This window comes from Cherax quadricarinatus, chromosome 1 (assembly GCF_038502225.1).
Source record: "Cherax quadricarinatus isolate ZL_2023a chromosome 1, ASM3850222v1, whole genome shotgun sequence".
Taxonomy (NCBI): Eukaryota; Metazoa; Arthropoda; class Malacostraca; order Decapoda; family Parastacidae; genus Cherax; species Cherax quadricarinatus.
Window position 1 is genome coordinate 24,262,664 of NC_091292.1, and position 24,478 is coordinate 24,287,141.

At 37.0% G+C, this 24,478-nt stretch overlaps 1 protein-coding gene across 15 annotated transcripts in view; it reads left to right on the forward strand.

Annotated features, from left to right (window-relative positions):
• LOC138855215 (uncharacterized) overlaps positions 1 to 24,478 on the forward strand; it is a 247,815-nt gene that overhangs the window by 136,710 nt on the left and 86,627 nt on the right. The window contains exon 4 of one of the 15 annotated variants that reach the window (XM_070103398.1): positions 6,230 to 8,904. The exons of the other annotated variants lie outside the window; for them this stretch is intronic. Coding sequence (XP_069959499.1) covers positions 6,230 to 6,352 — 123 coding nt within the window. The 3' untranslated portion in view covers positions 6,353 to 8,904. Of the gene's footprint in view, positions 1 to 6,229; positions 8,905 to 24,478 lie in introns of those variants that run through there. 15 annotated transcript variants of the gene reach the window in all.

Here is a 24,478-nt window from a genome sequence, read left to right on the forward strand (position 1 = left end):
AATTTGGCCAATTTAACACAAAGTTCAAAATATTCCAATTTCAAAATAGGGTCCAGAATAAACAATGTAGGTATTCCTGGAACTAAACTAACATTTCCTCTGTTCATTAGTTATGTTTTGAGGCTTTACAAATAAATTCCATTTTTATTTTTTATTCACATAATGAATTTTTATTCACACCAAAAAATAGAAGATTTACTGTTATGCAATACCGTAATAATTGTATAAATATCATCACCATATTTGTGAATGTATATTAGACCCACCAGCTGGCGAGTATTAGACATGTGAGGTCGTTTGTTTACTCTTGAATATCGGCAAAAATTTAACATTTCTGCTACTTTGAGCTCAGTTTCAAGCCATTTCCAGTGCGAAAACCAATCAAAATCATCTCTATTTCTGTAATATGTCTTCCATTCTATCAAATGAGACCAAGAAATCGCAAATAGAACTATAAAAAACATACAAAAAAACTGCAAAGTCGCTGTTTTAATCGAAAAATCATGATTTCAGTTTTTTTCTCTCATTATACACAGCGTGCTGCAGGATCTGTTTTATGTGGTGCACACATACCACATAGATGTATTCTCTCATATCTAGGCCCAAATGTACCACTCACAGTTTATCAGAGTGAGCTGAGCTCATGACGTAGATCTACGGTTTGGACCCTGAACATAATGCCATAGATCTACGGGACGGACCCTCAAAGGGTTAAACCATAACATGTATGTATTTAGTACAATTTACGACATTTTTATGTATTTTATGATTGTTCATGGTTCAACAAGTTAAGGAAGCAGTATTGTATTACATTTCCCAACAATATATTGGGGCACCAAACATTCGCGATTTTTCAACATTCGCGAGGCTCTTGATCCCCTAACCCTCGCGAATGTTGAGGGAGACCTGTATATACGGCCAAAACAGTCAAAGGGTTAATAAAGAGAATTTAGAGTGTAGAAATTAGAAGATGGCGTGTGGTTACTGTAGGTATAATTCAGAGGACTGAGGAGGGAGTTACGTGTCTTGGGCATTTAGAGAGGATAGTAGAGAATAGGAGAATGGTTGGAGAGAGGGGATAAACCAAGTTTTGAATGCTACCTTTGATATATCTTTGATGAGTTCCAAGACTTTTTGTACTCCCAGAACCTGGCCATGGACCAGGTTTGTCTGGTGCTTGTCTGGTCAACCAAGCTGTTGCTGCAGTTGGCCTGCTGACCCACATATCCATCACAGCCTGGTTGATCTGGCATTTACTTGGAGTTTACCTGGAGAGAGTTCCGGGGGTCAACGCCCCCGCGGCCCGGTCTGTGACCAGGGGATATTTGAGGATATTTGTCCAGTTTCCTCTTGAAAACTTCTACACTTGTCCCAGCAGTGTTTCCAATACCTTCTTAAAAGATGATGAATAATCTGAGGACACAGACATTGATACAGTGTTCCCTTGTTCCCACAACACTCTTTTTTTTTTTTTCCCCCCACTTCTTCCCATATCTTGTAATTTAAATGCTTTATTGGTTCTATATAGGCTGTAAATGATTTCTATATCTGTTTCAGCTCTGATATTTCTTCTGCCCTGAATGTGGCCATTAACCCTTAAACTGTCCAAGCAGATCTACGTTCATATGCGTAATGCTCCAAAAGTAGATCTACTTTTTTTTTACATATTTTCAAATATAACAAAAAAAAAGTACATCAAAGTTTTTTTACATGTTTTCAAATGTAAAAAAAAAAAAAGATCTACGTTTTTTACGTACTTTCAAATGTTAAAAAAACGTAGATCTATGTTTGGACAGTTTAAGGGTTAACAGTGAGCAAGAGACTTGAGCATCCAGCAGGCTTATGTGAGCATGTTAGATAGGAGCGAATTGATAATGAGTGGTTTTTATTTCTTGATATGTTGAGTGTGAACAAGGTAAAATTTATGAAATGATTCAGTGTTACCAGTTATTTAGACTCAGGTCTTGAAGGTAGAAAATACAGTGCCTGCACTTTAAAAGAAGGGTGGGGATGTTGCAGTTTGGAGGATCATTTGAATTGTGATATCTGCACACTTTTGATAGGACCACTGTTGAATGAGTGGTGGTGAATGTGTTTTCTTTTTGGGCCACCCAGTGCTTGTGGTTCAGAAGATCCAGGAGCAGTTAGGTCATCTCCATGCACATCACAAGTTTGTGGAGTTTGTGCCCGGGCCACGTTTGTGTCCCAGGCAACGAACTAGGTACAGCAGCCTTTGCTTCAGCAGATACTGAAGCAAAGGCAGTTGTAATGAGATCACATTATAATAAATTTTTGCATCACAGTGACTTTATGGGACACTCATAGGTATGTCCTTGGGAAGTGGTGGGCTCTACAAACTAGGAGCAAGTTATACAGGGTTCTGCAAGGTGTGGGCATTTAGCCCTCCTCCTCCTCCTCCTCCCTCTTCATTGCTTTGAGGTGATCTCTCTTGATTTAGCATAGGGAAGGGGGGACAAATCCCATCCATAGCTACCTGTTCACAGGTGCTCCTGCCCTCTCTCAGTGTAGCTTGTGATGTACTGCCACTTACTGTGGAACTCATTTTAATCCCTCGAGGGTCCAAGCCATATATCTATGCCTTGTCCATAGGGTCCAAGCAATAAATTTGGGCCAAGATATGAGAGAATGGATCTATGTGCTAAGTGTGCACCACATAATACAAATCTTGCTGAACGCAGCGCATTATGAAAAAAACTGCTACTTTTTTGGATTAAAACACCGAGTTTGCAGTGTACACGTATTTTCATATGGTTTTTATAGTTGTATTTGTGGTTTCTTGGTCTCATTTGATAGAATGGAAGATATATTACAGAAATAGAGATGATTTTTGGTTTTAATACTGAAAATAGCTTGAAATTGAGGTCAAAGTAGCAGAAATGTTCGATTTTTGCCATATGTTTAACCCTTTCAGGGTCTGTGCAGTAGATCTTCCGATTTACGTTGAGGGTCCAAACCGTAGATCTACGCCATGCGCTCAGCTCACTCTGATAAGCTGTGAGCGGTAAATTTGGGCCTAGATATGAGAGAATACATCTATGTGGTATGTGTGCACCACATAAAACAAATCCTGCAGCACACAGTGCATAATGAGAGAAAGAAAACTGAGACTGTAATTTTCCATTAAAACAACAACTTCACAGTGTTTTTTCATATGTTTTTTACAGTTGTATTTGCAATTTCTTGGTCTTATTTGATAGAATGGAAGATTGGTTTTAGTACCAAAAATGGTTTGAAACTGAGCTCAAAATAGCAAAAATGTTAAATTTTTGCCAATGTTCAAGAGTAAACAAATGACCTCACATGTCTAATACACGCCTGTTGGTGGGTCTGATATACTTTCACAAATGTGCTGATATTATTTATGCAATTATTACAATATTGCATGACAGTAAATCTTCTATTTTTTGGTTTGAATAAAAATTCATTATGTGAATTTAAAAATCAAAATGGAATTAATTCATTTGTAAAGCCTGAAAACGTAACTGATGAACAGAGGTAAAGTTAGTTTAGTGCCAGGAATGCCTGCAGTGTTTATTCTGGACCCTATTTTGAATTTGGAATATTTGGAACTTTGCACTAAATTGGTCAAATTATCAATTTTCAATCACTTTATTCTGTAGTTAAAAGAGTTGAGTTGGCAATTTCTTGTGCTCAGTTGATAGAATAGAAGTAATACTAGTGAAATAGCTAATAATTTGGGAGTCAAAGTCGGCAAAATCGCCAGTGCGTAAATATCACTGACACATCAAAATTCGCGAGAGCATAATTTCGTCAATTTTCCATCAAATTTCGTACTTTTTGTTTTATTACCTTCAGTAAAAGATTCTCTACCATTTCATAAGAAAAAATAACAAAATTACAATATTTCTGAAAATTCTTGGACACTGGTGCACACTTAGAAATTTGGCCTCTGGACCCTGAATGGGTTAAGAGTAAACAAATCACATCCCGCGTCCAATACAGGTCAACTGGTGGATCTAATATATATTCACGAATGCACTGATATTATTTATACAATTATTACAATATTGCATAACAGTAAAACTTCTATTTTTTGGTGTGAATAAAAATTCTTTATGTAAATAAAAAATTAAAATGGGATTCATCTGTAAAGCCTGGAAATGTAACTGATAAGCAGAGGAAATGTTATTTTAGTGCCAGGAATGCCTGCATTGTTTATTCTGGACTCTATTTTGAAATTGGAATATTTTTGAACTTTGTGTGAAATTGGCCAAATTACCAATTTCTGATCACTTTATTGGGTAATTGAAATAGTTGACTGGGCAGTTTCTTGTGCTCAGTCGATAAAATAGAAGTGATACTAGCAAAATAGCTAAGAATTTGGTTGATTGGAATACTGTAATTGGCCTAAAATGGGGGTCAAAGTGGGCAGAATCACTGATGCATAAATATCTCTGACAGTCAAATTCGCGATAGTGTAATTTCGTCAGTTTTCTATCAAATTTTGTACTTTTTGTTTTATTACCTTCAGAAAAAGATTCTCTACCATTTCATAAGAATTTTTTTTTTTTTTTTTTTTAAATTCTTGGACCCTGTGGACAAGGTGTAGATCTATGGCTTGGGCCCCTCTGCCTTCATCATGGTTTTATAATTATCAGGGTGCCTTTTGGATTCTTGGGAAACTTTTACAGAAATCTCGACATTAATAATTAGATGTTATTTTAAATTGGTGCTGATTACTTTAATTTTGTATGATAGTATTTATTTGTGCTGTGCATTTTCTTCATGTCTGTAGCTTTAATGATTTGTTAGTTTTTATCATTTTTATTGGGTGTTATACCGTGTATCATTTTTTCATTGGTTTGAGCGTTGAGTGACCTACATAGTCAAAGTGCTCTGTAAATATTGCAACAGCCTGATTTAATGTATCCAAAATGTATACTGTACATAGCTTTTTTTTTTTCTGTATACAGTATTAACCTTCTGTTGCAACTAATGTGTGTTCTTGAGGAAATATTATCATCATTATCATTTTTAGTAATTATTATTGTCATTGTGCTTCACAGAATCATACACAAAGATTTTTTCAGTCTTCAAAGCATAATAATGTAGTATACAGTACAATACAGTAAATAAAATTAGGATTTAGAATTTTTTCTGCTGCTGTTGTACAAGGAAAACTACTGAATTATATATCCACGTTATCTATGTGTATTTATTATCTGTACAGGATGTATCTTTAGGCTGTATGTAAATGGAGTAATGAGCTATAGAGCAGCAGTGCACCTCACCTGTGTATCCTTAACTTATCTACTCTACTGTTAGCTGGTGCCAGCAGCTCCTTGCTGCTGTACTGCCTCTATTTTAACCCTTAAACTGTCACTGTACAAGTTGCCGATATGGCTTGCAACATCCTTCTCAGGGTGATGTTTCTCCATAAATCTTTCCATCCTACCCCACATTTCAAAAATCTCCTTAATTTCTGAAGAAGGCTGCTCAGGCCTCTCGTGCCAAATTTGAAGGCAGGAAAAATAAAGCATTGATCTACATCTATGTTTGGACAGTTAAGGGATTAATATGAGTTCATATACTTGCATGTATCCATTCTGAGTACAGTGGTCCCTCGTTTATCGTTGTTAATCTGTTCCTGGAAGTGCGACGATTATCGAAATAGACGATTTTTTAATAAATTTTCCACATAAGAAATAATGTAAATACAATTAATCCGTTCCTGACACCCAGAAGTATTAAAACAAAAAAATTTTTTACATGAAATATAGATGTAGTACATAAACAATACAATGGGACATGATTAATGAAACATTAACAGCATAACACTTACCTTTATTGGCAATTCTTCTTAGTGTATGGAAGACTGGAGGAGGAGAGAGATTGGATTAGTTACTGTTCGGAAGGGAAATCCCCTTCCATCAACACCTCAGGTACCAAGTCCTTTTCTGGGGTTACTTCTCTTCTCTGTTTCTTAATGCCACTAGGACCAGCTTGAGAGTCACTTGAGTCCTGTCTCACAAAAAAGTGTCCAGAGAGCTCTGTTTCTGGCGTCTCTTTAAAACTTCCCTAAAACAGGCCAAGACTCTATCACTGTACAAGTTGCCGATATGGCTTGCAACATCCTTCTCAGGGTGATGTTTCTCCATAAATCTTTCCATCCTACCCCACATTTCAAAAATCTCCTTAATTTCTGAAGAAGGCACCTTCTTCCATCTCTCTTCCTCCTCCTCTGCAGCAAGATTCTGAGCTGCGATCTGTTGCTGTTCCTGCTGAAGCTCTTGCAGCTCCTCAGTGGTTAGCTCTTCATTGTGGTCCTCCACCAGCTCTTCCACATCCTCCAAACTTACATGCAACATGAGGTGTCATGAGAATTCATACCCAGGTCAAGCAAGTGGCATCACCACATCACTTTCCCTTGACTATAATGGCACATAAGTATTGAAAGAAAAAAGTTGGCACCAAAAATACCCAGGTTTGAGTGTATATGACATTACATTTAACCCTTAAGCGGTCCAAACGTATATATATATTCTCTCGTGTAGGACCCCAAACGTATATGTACATTTCATTTGTCATTCATTCAACATTGGCACGATAGGCCTGAGTTGCCTAGACATGAGAGAATGGGTGTGCGTACTCAGTGTGTGCCATATGAAAAAAATTGGAGATTCCTGGGTACCACATGCACTTTTTCCCTATAAAAAAAATTTTTTTTCTCAAAATATTCGGGGCGCTGCGCAGGTGACCGTATATATACGTTTGGACCGTTTAAGGGTTAACCAGTTTTTAACACCAGTTTATTTGTATTAATTTAAAAAAAAGTGAACATTTATTGGTTTATTTTAGGCATTTGTGAAAATATTTTCCCAAGATGTCTGACTAAAACAGTGGTTTGTCAATATTTTTCACTCCATTACCTCCTTGAACAATCCTCAGAATCCCCTTGAACCCCCTTCAGGGTTTTCCCTCAATGTACATTTATTTAAATGTACACATGCATCTATATTAAACACAAACTGATGATAACACACCAGTTTAGCACTGAAAAATGACAGAATTATAGTTATATGTAAAGAAAGGGGATGCACAATAATAATAATTAACAATGATATCTATTAATAGGAAAATAATGTAAATGTACAGATATTTCACACACAAAGAAATGATTGTTGAGCAAAATAGTTACACCGGTTTTGGAGTATTTGTGCTTGAGTCATGTGCAGTATATACCTCAGAGACACCATGTTTCTCTGATGATATCTCATGGCACATTGAGATCATTCTGTGTAAATATCATTTAGAAAGTGATGAGGAATGCAATTGTGTGGGACACGAGAATTCAGCAACTCAGCCCAGTGTGCAGACGGAAACTGAACCCATGTCACACAGGAACTGAATCATAATACTAGCACCATAATACATGAATTTTAAAATGGTATTGGCATTACAACTCAAAAATGACAAGAAAGAAGGGAAATTCTTTCCTGCTAAATCAAGATGAATAATAAAAGTTTTATTCATTTTAGATTTCCTTGACTTTCTGAAACATTTATAACTTATTATAGCCAGCCATGTGATACCCTTTCCCCTCCAGCCTAAGAATCACTTGACTTAAAAAACTCATGAAAATAGGAAGTATTAGTAGGGAAAGGAAGAGCAGACTTGCATGTATGCTTCCCTTCAGACTGTATACACTAATTGCCACCTGAAGTGGCAAGATGGATGGGCATAGGACTGAGAGGTGATAACAATGGGCAAGTGATCACAATCATAAAGATAATTTTCGATTGTTAAGCCAAAGTCCAGAGCATTGGGAAATAGGCAAATGGAGCCCTAAGTACTGAAATGAGTATAAAGTCAAAGCCCTCATTCTTAAGACATTTCAAGGCAAATGGGTGGCAAAATTCTCAAAGTTGCAATGAGATAAGCCCTAGAGGAAATGATTGCAACTGAAATTCCATAACAGCAGGAGTGGTTCAGGTAATGATGAGGCTTAAGATCTGCAGATCTCTTAAAACAAAGAGCAATGAGGAGAGAGGTATGAAGGAACATTATATAGGCTGCCGTATAGTGTAGTGACATCTGAACATAAAATCTATTAAGCAGAATATCGGTGTACACACAACGCAAACTTCCATTGTGTGAGTCACTGGGAAACAAAATTTAAGAGAGCATAGATAAAGACTGGAAGATGAATTGTATGATAATGTTTAGTTTCTTAGAGACCAACATTTACAGACAATATAAGGTTAATCAGCAAATAGAGTGCTCTTCAATTATCCCTGTATTTTCTTTATATTCCTCTATATGATTGATGTGAAAAGTTTAAGTAAATGTAAACAGAAGAAGCATGGAAATTCAAGACATCAGAAGGTGACAGCAAAGCACAGGATGCATCAAGACATCCAGGTGATGAGGAAGAAAAGAGAGAGAGAGAGATGAAAGTACAGGAGGTGCAGATAGTGACAAGGTAAGAAAGGGGGAAAAACATTTGAGAAGGTAAGTGGAAAGAAATAGTAGAAGTCCCAGTGTCTTTGATGGTGTCTCACAAATCAACAGCTGGGTGTTTAGAGGCAGGAAGAGAAGGCTTCCCATGAATTTAAGAGGGAGTTGAGATAGTGGCTTCAAAACAAGAAGTTATGTTGTTAAGTGTCTCCACTTCTGAAATCAAAGCCCATATACAAATTAAATTACATATTAAAATTAGTATTTATTTCCAGAAAGTATAGTACTGTACATAGTTGTTGTAAGAATTGGTGGCATGTTTTGAGTGGAAAGCTCCTGGTTATGAAGAGCAATTCAGGTAGTCTTCAACTTGCTTAATATTACTAGACAGTGTGTAATTGAATAAAGAGTATTTTAACATTTTATATAACATCTTTGTATAACATTTGTAATATTTAATGCAGAATTGGATGGAAATTTTGTTTTTAACCAGTGTTGGAATATAGTGGTGACACTAGATGCATGAGTTTGAAAGTTAATTTATCTCCAAAAAAACAGATTGCCATTGATAAATTGCACATAAATAATCTTTGCAAAAATAAAAAGATTAGATTTAGGAGGTCCTTTTCTAACAATGTTTTTGAAGCAAAGCTTACTTTTTTGCATCATCTGGTAGGAAATTCCTTATTTTAAAGTCTTTTATTTGCGTGGAGTTTCTAAATGGGTTGAGAGAAACAAGTATATCAGCGACATAGTTATTTATTGTGCTTTGTCTCTTGTTTTGTTGCAGCTCTCCAGGAAGAATTGAACTGTATATATATGTACATGCAGCAGAAAGTGTGAATGTTTTGTGTGTTGAGTAAATTTAGGCTTTTGAATAGTAGGGGCATGTTGTCTGGAACCTGAATGAGCAATTATTCTAAGTCTCAATATTTGTTGAGAAATAATGGGTTTTAGGTGATTTACTGTTATAGATTCCCATACAGAGATACCGTAGGTGAAGTTGGGACAGATTAGAAAGTAGTTCAGAGTGAGTAATGTTGTTTGTGGTGCATAATAGTATCATTTTGAAAGAAATTCTACAGTTCTGAAGATTTTCTTAGATATATGTTGGACGCAAGGGTTGCATTTTAGGTTGCTATCAAAGTGTATGCTTATGAATTTTTCCCTTGTCTCATCTTTCTCTGTGTGTATCATTAATCTTTATATTCAGTTAAATATTTTTAGCTGTCTTCCCATATAATAATAATAAATATATTTTGACATGATACATGGTTGTACAAAGGAATATAATAGTCGAGTGCACATGTCAAAAGCCCCTTGTATGCACAGCATTTCAGGCAAACTTAAAATTAACTTAAGATTAATAAGGCTATAACATTAAATGGCCATTAAATGAGTTACAGTGAGTACAAGAGAACTGAGTATTAATAGGTAATGATGTATGGCTTTAATAAGTCTTATAGAGAGGTTTAGTAGAGAATAATTGCAGGCTTGAATTATTTTATAAAATTTACAGTATTACAATAGAACAATTTAAGAAATTTGTAATATGAACTGTTACAGTTGAGTATTTAAAACAATGAAATTTGAACATTATAATTTTGCAGTACATATTACAGTACACTGGTACCTTGACTTACGAATGCCCCAACTTGCTAGTTTTCTGAGTTACGAGCCGTCGCTCGATCGATTTTTTGCTTTGAGTTGCGGGTCAAAATCCGAGTTGTGAGCAAGCTTCAGATGCGCTTCATATATAATAATAAAATATAATAATCACTCTGGAGTGCGTTAAATGTCATACATGTTTCATATAGGTTTGGTAGCTGATATTTAACCCTTTGAGGGTTTTGGTCGTACTAGTACGTCTTACGCGTAGGGGTTTTTGACGTACTAGTACGCATAAATTCTAGCGGCCTCAAATCTCGCAGGAAAAGGCTGATAAGCCTAGATGTGAGAGAATGGGTCTGTGTGGTGGGTGTGCGCAGTAGGAAAAAAATCTGGGACCCAGTGGTGCATTGTGGGAATGCCATCATAGTACACAATTTCCACCGTGCCCTGCGGTAAGAAGTTCCTCACTCCTCGGCGAATTGGGACACTTTTGTTCCCCAGTGACAGTTCTAATACAGATGGAAGTGACAGTGAAGATGAGTTTCAAGGTTCTGGTGAGGTTTTGACCGAAACTAATGACCATAATATGGGTAATAGTGAGGAAAACCCAGACAACCCACAGCCTTCCACCTCTGGTGCTGGGCCGTCGTTCAGTTGTACCAGAATCAAAGAGGAAACTCCTATTTTCCAAAATCCCAGACTCAGATGTGAGCATTGGTGATGATAATGATAGTGATTATGAACTACAAGCTCTTCAAACTTGTTCCAAGAATGGAGGAGGAGGAGGAGGCAGAGGAGGAGGAGGCAAGAGGAGGAGGAGGCAAGAGGAGGAGGAGGCAAGAGGAGGAGGAGGAGGAGGAGGAAGAAGAAGAGGAGGAAGAAGAGGAGGAGGAGGAAGAGGAGGAGGAGGAAGAAGAAGAATACGTAATGATAACAATAATACATAATAATAATACATAATAATAATAATACATAATAATAATAATACATAATAATAATAATACTTAATAATAATAATATATAATAATAATAATAGGTAATAATAATAATATGTAATAATAAATGTTCACCCATGACAGTAACAAGATAAGGGGAGATAACATCTGATAAGTGCTGACGTTTGATGAGGGTAAATGAGGGTAGAGCTGATGCCAAAAGATGAGATGAACATCGCCCTCCCTTTGTTTTTGCTGGTATACTAACATTTCTGTCTGTCTATTTGCCTGTCTGTCAAGCTCCCTGTCTATCCATCTAGCTCTCTGTCTCAGAGAGCCACAAGACTGAGTCATCACTTTTACTCACATCTTCAAGCAGAGTATAGCACTTTGTCTGGGTTTCTTGGGTTATCCTAGGTAATTTATACTATGTATACTTGTATTTATGTGTACCTGTGAGACAGAGATAGACAGACAGATAGAATGAGGGAGAAAGATAATTAGATAGAATGGAGGAGGGGAAGCAGCATCTGACCCCATTGTTTTGACAGGCCGGAGGGGGAAAGAGTAATGAGCCAGTATGTCACTTTGACAGCTGCCGACTCCTTGTAATTTACACTTTGGACGAGGAGAAGAAGGAGAAGGAGGAAGAGTAGGGGGAAGAGGAAGAAGAGGAGGAGGAGGAAGAGGAGGAGGAGGAAGAGGAAGAGTAGGAGGAAGAGGAATAAGAGGAAGAGGAGGAGGAAGAGGAATAGTAGGAGGAAGATTAGGGGGAAGAGGAGGAAGAGGAAGAAGAGGAGGAGGAAGAGTAGGAGGAAGAGGAAGAAGAGGAGGAGGAGGAAGAGGAAGAGTAGGAGGAAGAGGAAGAGGAAGAGTATGAGGAAGAGTAGGGGGAAGAGGAGGAAGAGTAGGGGGAAGAGGAGGAAGAGGAAGAAGAGGAGGAGGAGGGTGGAACACTAGTACACTGGTACTGGTACACTAACATTTCTGTCTGTCTATTTGTCTGTCTGTCAAGCTCCCTGTCTATCTGTCTATCCGTCTAGCTCTCTGTCTCAGAGAGCCACAAGACTGTGTCATCACTTTTACTCACATCTTCAAGCAGAGTATAGCACTTTGTCTGGATTTCTTGGGTTATCCTAGGTAATTTATACTATGTATACTTGTATTTATGTGTACCTGTGAGACAGAGGTAGACAGACAGACAGATAGAGAGAGACAGATTGAAAGAGATAGAATGAGGGAGAAAGATAAAACACCATTGTGTATGACACCATGTTTCAGAGTTCCACAAGCTGCAGAACTAATAGGAATATGTTCAGTGACTGTATATTGGTATTATAGAACAATAATAATAAACAATGTTTTGTATTGTTTGTTTTTGTAAACAAGTTTTGTAAACAATATATTGATAATTATGTTTGTGTGCTTATTGTGTTGTATACAACGAGTGTATATATGTACATTGCACCTTACTTTGGTCTCATAGGCCACATAAGTTATGTGAAAAAATAAAATAGTGAAAAAAACAACAAACCTTCAAATACAAGTAAATCAAAGTTTACCGGGTGAGCGGCAGTCGCCGCTGTTGCCATACGCGGCTCATTTTCTGCAAACTTCATGCATCCATATCTCCGTAAGTATTGATGGTAAATTTTTTTTGTTTATCCTATAATGTTTAGAAAAAAAAACTCTATTTTTTCATAAGAAAAAATAATTTTTTTTTTTTTGAAATTTGGCCGACCCTGAGAACGAGTTTCGGAGAGGGCCTGTCGACCCTCAAAGGGTTAAAGCATTCCAGAGCGATTATTATTATTATTAATCCTTATTATTATATAAATTATTATTATAGTGGACCTTCGGTTAACGATATTAATCTGTTCCAGAGAGCTTGTCCGTAACCGATTTTATCGTTATCCGAATTAATTTTCCCCATAAGAAATAATGGAAATCCAATTAATCCATTCCAGACACCCAAAAGTATTAAAAAAAATAATTTTTTCACATGAAATATACATTTTCCTACACAGAAAACAGTGAGACATGCAGAATAAATACATACATTAATAATTCATAAAATGACACCTTTATTGAAGACTTAGTGATGAGACAGGAGGAGGGGAGAGGATGGAGGTTTATTATTGTTTGGAAGGGGAATCCCCTTCCATAAGGACTTTAGGTAGCAAGTCCTTTTCTGGGGTTACCTCCCTTCTTTGCTTTTTAATGCCACTAGGCTTGAGTCACTGGACCTCTGTCACACCAAAAATCTGTCCAGAGAGCTGTTTCTGGTGTGTCTTTAACCCTTTGACTGTTTCGGTCATATATATACGTCTTACGCACCACTGTTTTTGACGTATTTATACGCGTAAATTCTAGTGGCTTCAAATCAAGCGAGAGAAAGCTGGTAGGCCCACATGTGAGAGAATGGGTCTGTGTGGTCAGTGTGCAGCACATAAAAAAAATCCTGCAGCACGCAATGCGTAATGAGAAAAAAAAACTTTTTTTTTTTTGGATTAAAATGCCGAATTTGAGGTGTATTTTCATATAGTATTTATCATTGTATTCTCGTTTTCATGGTCTCAGGTGATAAAATGGAAAACATATTACAGAAATAGAGATGATTTGGATTACTTTCATGATGAAAACGACCTTGAAATTGAGCTCAAAGTAGCGGAAATGTTCGATTTTTACCAATGTTCAGGAGTAAGCAAATCACACCACATGTCCAATACACTTCAACTGGGGAGTCTTATATTCTTTCACTAGTGCACTGATATTATTTATACCATTTTTACAATAATGCAGTAGTCTGCATAACCGTAAATTTTGCATTTTTTTGTTTGAATAAAAAATCAAAATAGAAAGCAATAGTAATATAAGAGGGGCCTAGAAACGTGACTAATGAACAGAGGATATGTTATTTTAGTGCCAAGAATGTCTACATTGTTTATTCTGGACCCTGTTTTGAAATTGGCATCTTTTTTAATTTGCATGAAATTGGCCAAATTGCCAATTTCTGACCACTTTATTGGGTAGTTCAGATCGGTAAATGGGGGGTTTCTTGTACTCAACAGATTGAAACAAATGGAGTTCTAAAGAAATAGCTATGGGTTTGGTCAACTGGAACAATGGAATTGGCCAAAAGCTCGGCTCAAGTCTGCGAAATCGCCGATGCATATATGTCGCCGAGACTGCTAACTTCACGGGAGCGTAATTCCGTGAGTTTTCGACCAAATTTTGTAATTTTGGTGTCATTACCATCGGGAAAAGATTCTCTATCATTTCATAAGAAAAAATAATTTTTTTTTTTTTTTCCAAAAATTTATCGACATAGAATGAGTTTCAGAAAGGGGCCCGCAACAGTCAAAGGGTTAAGATTTCCCTAAAATGGGACACAACATTGTCATTGTAAAAGTCACCAGCATGGCTTGCAACAGCTGTGTCAGGGTGATGTTCATCCATAAAGGCTTGCACCTTTGTCCACATTGTACAAATGTCCCTAATCATTGAAGAAGGCAACTTCCTCCATCTCTCTTCCCCCTCATCAGAAGCAATTTCCTCAGCTGTGGTCTGTTGCTGTTGCAGATGCTCTTGCAGCTCATCAGTGGTTAACTCTTCATCGTTGTCCTCCACCAACTCTTCCACATCCTTGCCACTATCCTCCAACCCCATGGACTTCCCCAATGACAGTAGATTCCACAACTGGTATAGGCTCCTCAGGGTTAGCCCGAAACCCATCAAATCCCTCTATTGTACACATTGTGGCCACAGTTGTCTCCAAGCAGAGCTCAAAGTCCTGCAAGTCACTCCCTCCCAAGCCTTACCTATAAGGTTTATGCAACTGAGGATACTGAAGTGATCTTTCCAGAACTCTCTTTGGGTCAGTTCAGTGTCTGAGGTGACTTCAATGCACTTTTGAAACACTGCTTTGGTGTACAATTTTTTGAAATTTAAAATGACCTGCTGGTCCATGGGCTGGAGGAGAGGAGTAGTGTTAGGAGGCAAAAACTTAACTTTTATGAAACTAAACTCCCCCATAATTCGCTCTTCCAAGTCTGGAGGATGAACGGAACATTGTCTAATACCAGGAGGCACTTGAGTTCCAATTTATTTTCCAGGAGGTATTTTTTCATACTGGGGCCAAACACTTGATACAACCAAACAAGGAAAATGTCCCTAGTGACCCATGCCTTACTGTTTGCCCTCCACATAACACACAAATTAGGCTTGACAACACTTTTTCTTGAACACTCTGGGAGTTTCAGAGTGATACACCAGTAAAGGCTTTACTTTGCAATCCCCACTAGCATTACTACAAAACATGAGAGTTAGCCTGTCTTTCATAAGCTTGTGTCCTAGGAGTGCCTTTTCCTCCTGAGTACAATTCTTAAATCTCTCAAACCAACCTTTGCTGGCCTTAAATTCACTAACATCAGCACTAGTTCCAGGCATTTTCTTAATTAGATCATCATGCAACTGCCTTGCCTTTTCACATATAATTGACTGTGAAACACTATCTCCTGATAATTGTTTCTCGTTGATCCACACCAACAACAGTCTCTCCACATCTTCGAGTATTCACAATTTCTGTTTTGTAAGCACATTTGCACCTTTCGTAACAACAGCTTCCTTGATTGCCTCTTTGTTAGCCAAGATAGTAGCGATGATTGATTGGGGTTTGTTATACAACCTGGCCAGCTCGGAGGCACGCACTCCACTTTCGTACTGTGCAATTATCTCTTTCTTCAATTCAATAGTATTTCTCACTCTTTTTACCACAGGGTTGGCACTAGAAGCTTTCTTTGGACCCAAGGTGGCTTATTTAGCAGTTACGAGCACTAAAAACAATGGAATAACACAAAATGTATCGCATGTACGTGTGGAATCGTCCTCAATGGCTTGTAAACAATGGCACACTAGCCATACTGGAGTGGCCGTGCGGCTCAGGCTGTACAGACATGTTCTGGACGAATGTCCTTAACTGAGTTTTATATCGTTAGCCGAGCCAATATTTTGAGGCAAAAACGTATTGGTATCTGATTTTATCGCTATCCATTGGCATCATTAACTAATGGTCCACTGTATTATTATCATCATCATCAACATACATTGTTCACTGAGTATAATAATTTCTTAATTAAGCTGCCATGAGAGACACCGAGAATGTAAACACAGACAAACACACCAGCTATCCCCTCTACTGTGAACTTTGTACTTCCATTTTCCTCTTGTTTTTCCTCTTCCAAGCACTGCTGCATTTCTAACTTTTGTGCACCCCATAATACAAGTTAGAAGTGCAGCAGCACTTGGAAGAAGAAAAAACATGAGGAAAATGGAAGAAGTACAAAAGTTCACAGTAGAGGGGTTAGCTGGTGTTTTCGTCTGTGTTTACGTTCTCGGTGTCTCTTGTGGCAGCTTGATTATACTCAGTAAGCAGTATGTGTCGATGGTGATAATAATAATAACAATAATAATAATAATAGTTAATAATAATAATCACTCTGGGATGCTTTAAATATCGGCTACCAAACCTATATAAAATACGTATGATAAAGCACTCCAGAGCAAATATATTTTATTATTATTATTATTATTATTATTATTATTATTATTATTATCAATTGTTATTATCACTATCGACATACATTGTTCACTGAGTATAATCATTTCTTAACCCTTAACCCTTTCAGGGTCCAAGGCCCAAATCTGGAGTCACGCACCAGTGTCCAAGATATTTCAAAAAAAAAATTTGTTATTTTTTCTTATGAAATCGTAGAGAATCTTTTTGTGAAGGTAATAAAACAAAAAGTACGAAAATTGGTGGAAAATTGACGAAATTATGCTCTCGCGAATTTTGATGTGTCAGCGATATTTACGAATCGGCGATTTTGCCGACTTTGACTCCCATTTTAGGCCAATTACATTATTCCAATCAACCAAATTCTTAGCTATTTCACTAGTATTACTTCTATTCTATCGATTGAGCACAAGAAATCGCCAAGTCAACTGTTTCAACTACAAAATAAAGTGATCGGAAATTGTTAATTTGGCCAATTTAACACAAAGTTCAAAATATTCCAATTTCAAAATAGGGTCCAGAATGAACAATGTAGGCATTCCTGGCACTAAACTAACATTTCCTCTGTTCATTAGTTATGTTTTGAGGCTTTACAAATAAATTCCATTTTGATTTTTTATTACATAATGAATTTTTATTCACACCAAAAAATAGAAGATTTACTGTTATGCAATACTGTAATAATTGTATAAATATCATCACCATATTTGTGAATGTATATTAGACCCACCAGCTGATGTGTATTAGACGTGTGAGGTCGTTTGTTTACTCTTGAATATCGGCAAAAATTTAACATTTCCGCTACTTTGAGCTCAGTTTCAAGCCATTTCCAATGCTAAAACCAATCAAAATCATCTCTATTTCTGTAATATGTCTTCCATTCTATCAAATGAGACCAAGAAATCGCAAATACAGTGGACCCCCGCATAACGATGGCATCGCATAGCGATTTTTCCGCATAACGATTACTTTTATCGCAAAATTTTTGCCCCGCATACCGATTAAAAACCCGCATACCGATTTTCGTCCGAGACGCGTCCAATGTGCCCTCACATGTGCCGGCCGTCCCATTGTTTACCAGCCAGCCTCCGCGGTAACATCCAAGCATACACTCGGAATATTTCGTATTATTACAGTGTTTTCGGTGGTGTTTCTGGAAAATAAGTGACCATGGGCCCCAAGAAAACTTCTAGTGCCAACCCTGTGGTAAAAAGGGTGAGAATTAGTATGGAAATTAAGAAAGATTTTGAAGGGTTTGGGGCTAACCCTGAGAAGCCTATGCCAGTTGTGGAATCCATTGTGCCTACTTCAAAGATTAAGGAAATGTGTGCCGAGTGGTTTGAACTGCAAACTTTTATAGATGAAAATCACCCTGACACAGCTGTTGCAAGCCGTGCTTGTGACTATTTCAATGACAATGTTATGGCCCATTTTAGGAAAGTCTTGAAGAAACGGGAGGTACAGAGCTCTATGGACAGATTTGTTGTGCGACAGAGGTCCAGTGACTCTGAAGCTGGTCCTAGTGGCATTAAAAGAAGAAGGGAAGTAACCCCAGAAAAGGACTTGCTACCTCAAGTCCTAATGGAAGGGGATTCCCCTTCTAAACAGTAAGAAGATAATGCTCTCCCCTCCTCCCATCCCATCAATCATCACCAGATCTTCAATAAAAGTAAGTGTCATGTAATTGTGCATGCCTTTTTCAGTTTGTGTGTATTAAAATTAACATTTCATGTGGTAAAAAAAATTTTTTTTCATACTTTTGGGCGTCTTGCACGGATTAATTTTATTTCCATTATTTCTTATGGGGAAAATTAATTCGCATAACGATTATTTCGCATAACGATGAGCCCTCTTGCACGGATTAAAATCGTTAACCGGGGGTCCACTGTACAACTATAAAAAACATACGAAAAAACACTGCAAAGTTGCTGTTTTAATCGAAAAATCATGATTTCATTTTTTTTCTCTCATTATGCACAGTGTGCTGCAGGATCTGTTTTATGTGGTGCACACATACCACATAGATGTATTCTCTCATATCTAGGCCCAAATGTACCACTCACAGTTTATCAGAGTGAGCTGAGCTCATGGCGTAGATCTACGGTTTGGACCCTGAACGTAAAGCCGTAGATCTACGGGACGGACCCTGAAAGGGTTAAACTGTCCAAGCAGATCTACATTCACATGCATAGTGCTCCAAAAGTAGATCTACTTTTTTTTACATATTTTCAATATAACCAAAAAAAAAAAGTAGACCAAAGTTTTTTTTACACGTTTTCAAACGTAAAAAAAAAAAAAAAAAAGATCTACTTTTTTACATACTTTCAAATGTTGAAAAAACGTATATATACGTTTGGACTGTTTACGGGTTAATTAACCTTTTCAGGGTCCATGCCGTAAATCTATGGCTTTACGTTGAGGGTCCAAACCGTAGATCTACGCCATGAGCTCAGCTCACTCTGATAAGCTGTGAGCGGTAAATTTGGGCCTAGATATGAGAGAATACATCTACGTAGTATGTGTGCACCACATAAAACAAATCTTGCAGCACACAGTGCATAATGAGAGAAAAAAATTGAAACTGTAATTTTTGATTAAAATAGCGACTTTGCAGTATTTTTTCGTATGTTTTTTATAGTTGTATTTGTGATTTCTTGGTCTCATTTGATAGAATGGAAGATATATTACAGAATTAGAGATGATTTTGATTGGTTTTAGTACTGAAAATGGCTTGAAACTGAGCTCAAAGTAGTGGAAATGTTAAATTTTTGTCGATGTTCAAGAGTAAACAAATGACCTCGCACGTCTAATACACGCCAGGTGGTGGGTCTAATATACTTTCACAAATGTGGTGATATTATTTATACAATTATTACAATATTGCATAACAGTAAATCTTCTATATTTTGGTTTGAATAAAAATTCATTATATAAATAAAAAATAAAAATGGAATTCATTTGTAAAGCCTGAAAACGTAACTAATGAACAGAGGAAATGTTAGTTTAGTGCCAAGAATGCCTGCATTGTTTATTCTGGACCCTATTTTGAAATTGGAATATTTTGTACTTTGCATTAACCCCTTGACTGTCGAAACCCCAAATCCTGAGGTGTCTCCTGGTGTCAAAAAATTTTTGAAAAAAAAAAAAAAAAAATCTTTTGAAATGATAGAGAATCTTTTCCTGATGGTAATGACACCAAAAGAACAAATCCAAAATCCAAATTGTATGATTTCCGCACCAAACGAAAACCAGGGGTCCACTGTATATGCTACAATAAATACTACTTGCCTCTCACCCTACATTAGGTGTACAAATATTTTAAGGTAAGTAATGAGTGTACTGTATGTGTACAGTGGAACCTCTACTTGCGAGCACATCCATGTGCGAGTTTTCCAAATATGAGCAGTCGATGGGTTGATTTTTTGCTTCCACACACGAGCAAAATTTCCATAAGCGAGCAGACCTCAAGGGAGGTTCCTTGATGCTGGTGAGGGGCTCTTCCTCTTGATCTAGGGAATTGTATCTCATTTGTTTGTTGGACTATCTTATTGAAACTTGGGCAATGTATGATGGAAAGATGCTTCTTAACGTACACTAAAAATGAAAGAAATTGGAGCATAAATAATGGAGTTCACTTCTCAGCAATTAGCCGCCCCTTAGCTGATAAGATATGGTTTTTATGGTTGTATTCTCGTTTTTTTGGTCTTATTTAATAGAATGGAAGATAAATTACAGAAATAGTTATGATTTTGATTGCTTTCATGACGAAAAGTACCTTGAAATTGAGCTCAACAAGGGAGAAATGCTCGTTTGCTTGACTATGTTCAAGAGTAAACAAATGACATCACTGTCCATTCCAATATGCAGTCACGAATGGGCTGACATTATTTATACAATTGTTGCAATAAGGCATAACAGTAAATCTTATATTTTTTGTGTGAATAAAAATTACAAATTATTTACATTGTAATAATAATAATAATAATATGTATATAGCAGGCATGCATGAGCGTGTTTGATAGGAGTGAATGGAGACATAGTTTTTAAAACTTGACATGCTGTTGGAGTGTGAGCAAAGTAACATTTATGAAGGGGTTCAGGGAAACCGGCAGGCCGGACTTGAGTCCTGGAGATGGGAAGTACAGTGTCTGCACTCTGAAGGAGGGGTGTTAATGTTGCAATTTAAAAACTGTAGTGTAAAGCACCCTTCTGGCAAGACAGTGATGGAGTGAATGATGGTGAAAGTTTTTCTTTTTCGGGCCACCCTGCCTTGGTGGGAATCGGCCAGTGTGATAATAAAAAAAATAAAAATAAAATAATATGTATAATAATAATACTGTAATACAATAATAATAATAATAATAATACATAATAATAATAATAATAATAATAATACATAATAATAATAATACATATAAAATAATGTACTACATAATTATAATAGACGGGTTCAAAATGCCGTCACTAGATGGCAGTGTTTACCACAACAAAGAGGGAGCGGTTGTGGCCGCCTCCACCTGTTACATAATGACATATTTTATTCGTTCTAGAGTATATATCAGGTTTCTATGTTATTTATATTGTTTATTATTTCATATTAGATGAACTGTGATAGATAAATAAACCATAGAGTTGATGATAGCAAAATATTCAAGGAGTATTTTGTCCTGTCTCCAGACAAACTCTCGTCGGCTGCTGCCGCTGCCACACATATACAGTGGACCCCTGCTTAACGATCACCTCCCAATGCGACCAATTATGTAAGTGTATTTATGTAAGTGCGTTTGCATGTGTATGTTTGGGGGTCTGAAATGGACTAATCTACTTCACAATATTCCTTATGGGAATAAATTCGGTCAGTACTGGCACCCGAACATACTTCTGGAATGAAAAAATATCGTTAACCGGGGGTCCACTGTAATGACATATTCATTCTAGAGTATATAGCAGGTTTCTATGTTATTTATATTGTTTGTTATCTCATATTAGATGAACTGTGATAGATAAATAAGCCGTAGAGTTGATGATAGCGAAATATTCAAGGAGTATTTTGTCCTGTCTCCAAACACTCGTCGGCCGCCACCGCCACCACGTATATAATGACATATTTTATTCATTCTAGAGTACACCTACCATCCGACTTACGACCAAGCTTGGTTCCAACCAACCGGTCGTAAGTCAAAATGGACGTAAGTCGAACCTTTGAAAATTGCCAACATACTGGGTAGGGCATAATGTCAAACTTTTCCTATATAAACTACCTACATAGTACTGTAATGTAATGTACAATCATTATTTCATTCTTTTTACCATAATTTACTTCTATTGTTATATTTTAATTATTTATTTACTGTATATAATGTATACATGGTAGTGAACTGTATTGTAAATTTTACATCGCATACAGTATCATATGTTACTGTTATCTTTATGTATTGTCGACACAGTGAATGGGAGAATACCACTGGTAGTGTCATCCTGCCAGAATGTAGTATAACCTATACCCTAAGTAAAGAGAAACAACTCTGGAACATGTGTAATACGTAGTTGGCTGGCTGGCCGGTGGGTGGGTGATTGGCTGACTGAATGTGGCTCTCTCTCTCTGTATCTCTCTCTCTCTGTATATCTCTATCTCTCTCTCTCTCTCTCTGTATATCTCTCTCTCTCTCTCTCTCACAGGTACACGTAAGTAAAGTTATCATACATAGTATAAATTACTTAGGATAACCCAAATAATACAGACAAAGTGCTATACAGTGGATCTGTGCTCCAGTGCCCTAAATTAATAATAATATTAATAATAATTATTATTATTATTACAATAATACATATGTACTAATATTAATAATATTATTATTATTAAACTATAATATAATAATCGTGTCCACTCATTACTTGCCTTAAAATATGTGTAGTCTTAATGTAGAGTGAGAGGTGAGTAAACAAGATTAAATGAATAAACGAATGAGTGTGTAGAAGGTTGGCGAGTTATGTAAACAAACGCCGTTGTTGTTGTTGTTACCAGCCCAGACACGAATGGTTCCTGTTCACTCTGTCAAGCCGACCAGAAAAACATCTCATATTTGTTAATTTATATGTTGTATGTTATGTAGCATGTTTACTATATAATTTTGAAAAAGAAATCATAGATGGATTAAGCAAAATGTCTATATCAATGTTTTATACACATTTAATGCGCCTCAGTGATTATTATTGTGTTATTATCATTATTAATATGGCATCTTCAAGACCAATTACACTCTTAATGAGTGGCTCTGAGACAGACAAGCAGACAGAAAGACAGACACAGGTAGACAGACAGACACTCAGGTAGACAGACACACAGGTAGACAGACAGACACACACAGGTAGACATAAAGACACACACAGGTAGACAGACACAGGTAGACAAAGACACACAGGTAGACATAAAGACAGACACACAGGTTCAAAGTTTATTCTCTATAAAGATTACAATGTTGAATTTACAGAATATGGTTGTTGTGTGGTTTACATGTAGTTAAATAATGATTACAGAGTGTACCACTAGAACGCCTAGCATGGCTAGGCATTTCAGGCAGACTTAGTTTAATTCTTTATTTTAAAATATTACAAATTATGAGGTAAGTTGGTATTATGGCTAAGTGACTAAATACTAGTTTGTGAGTTTAGCAATGTGAATGCTTTTGTTTTGGCACAGTACATAGTTTCAGTATTGGAGTATCATAGGATTCATTATTTTAAGATTGAGATTAATATTTCTGTTTATGGTCAAATGGGTGAGTGAGTGTAAGTGTGAACCACCAGGTGGTATTCGTGTAGTTAGTTGATGGGGTTTATCAGGGAGATAAGATGTTTTCTAATGGTAGTTTTTGAAGGTGATAAATGTGTCTGCAGTTCTAGAGTTCTCAGGTAGGGTGTTCCAGATTTTAGGGCCTTTGACATACATTGAATTTTTGTAATGGTTTAGTCGGACATGGGGAATGTCATAGAGATGTTTGTGTCTGGTGTTATGCCTGTGGGTTCTGTCACAACTATCAAGACAGCATTTTAGGTCAAGGTTGATATTGGAGTTTAAGGTCTTGTAGATGTAGATTGCACAGTAGTAAGTGTGGATGTACTGAACAGGGAGTAAGTTTAGATCTATGAAGAGTGGGGGGGGGGGGTGTTGCCAGGGATGGGATTTAGTGATTATTCTTACTGCAGCTTTTTGTTGGGTTATTATTGGCTTTAGGTGTGTTGCTGCAGTTGATCCCCAAGCACAAATAGCATAGGTGAGGTATGGATAAATAAGTGAGTGGTATAGTGTGAGAAGGGCATTTTGTGGCACGTAGTATCGTATCTTGGAGAGGATCCCAACTGTTTTGGATACTTTTTTGGTTATGTGTTGGATATGGGTGCTGAAATTCAGGTTGTTGTCAAGGTATAGGCCTAGGAATTTGCCCTCATTATGTCTGGTAATTAGAGTGTTGTCGATCTTAATGTTAATTTGTGCATCTCCTGCTCTGCTACCAAACATAATATAGTAGGTTTTGTCAGTGTTAAGCGTAAGTTTATTGGATGTCATCCAAGTCGATATTTTGATCAGCTCCTCGTTAACAATGGTGTTGAGGGTGGCAAGATTAGGGTGAGAGATGACATAAGTCGTGTCGTCAGCAAAGAGAATGGGTTTCAGGTGTTGGGATACGTTTGGAAGATCAATGATGTATATGAGGAAGAGCAGGGGACCAAGGACACTTCCCTGCGGAACTCCAGTATCAAGTGGCCGTGTTGACACACAGGTAGACATAGACACAGGTAGACAGACAGACACACAGGTAGACAGACAGATATACACAGAGATACACAGATATATAGGCAGACAGATACAGACAGGTTTATGTGCAACAGTGAAAACAAATAGAGAGTTCGAGAGTAA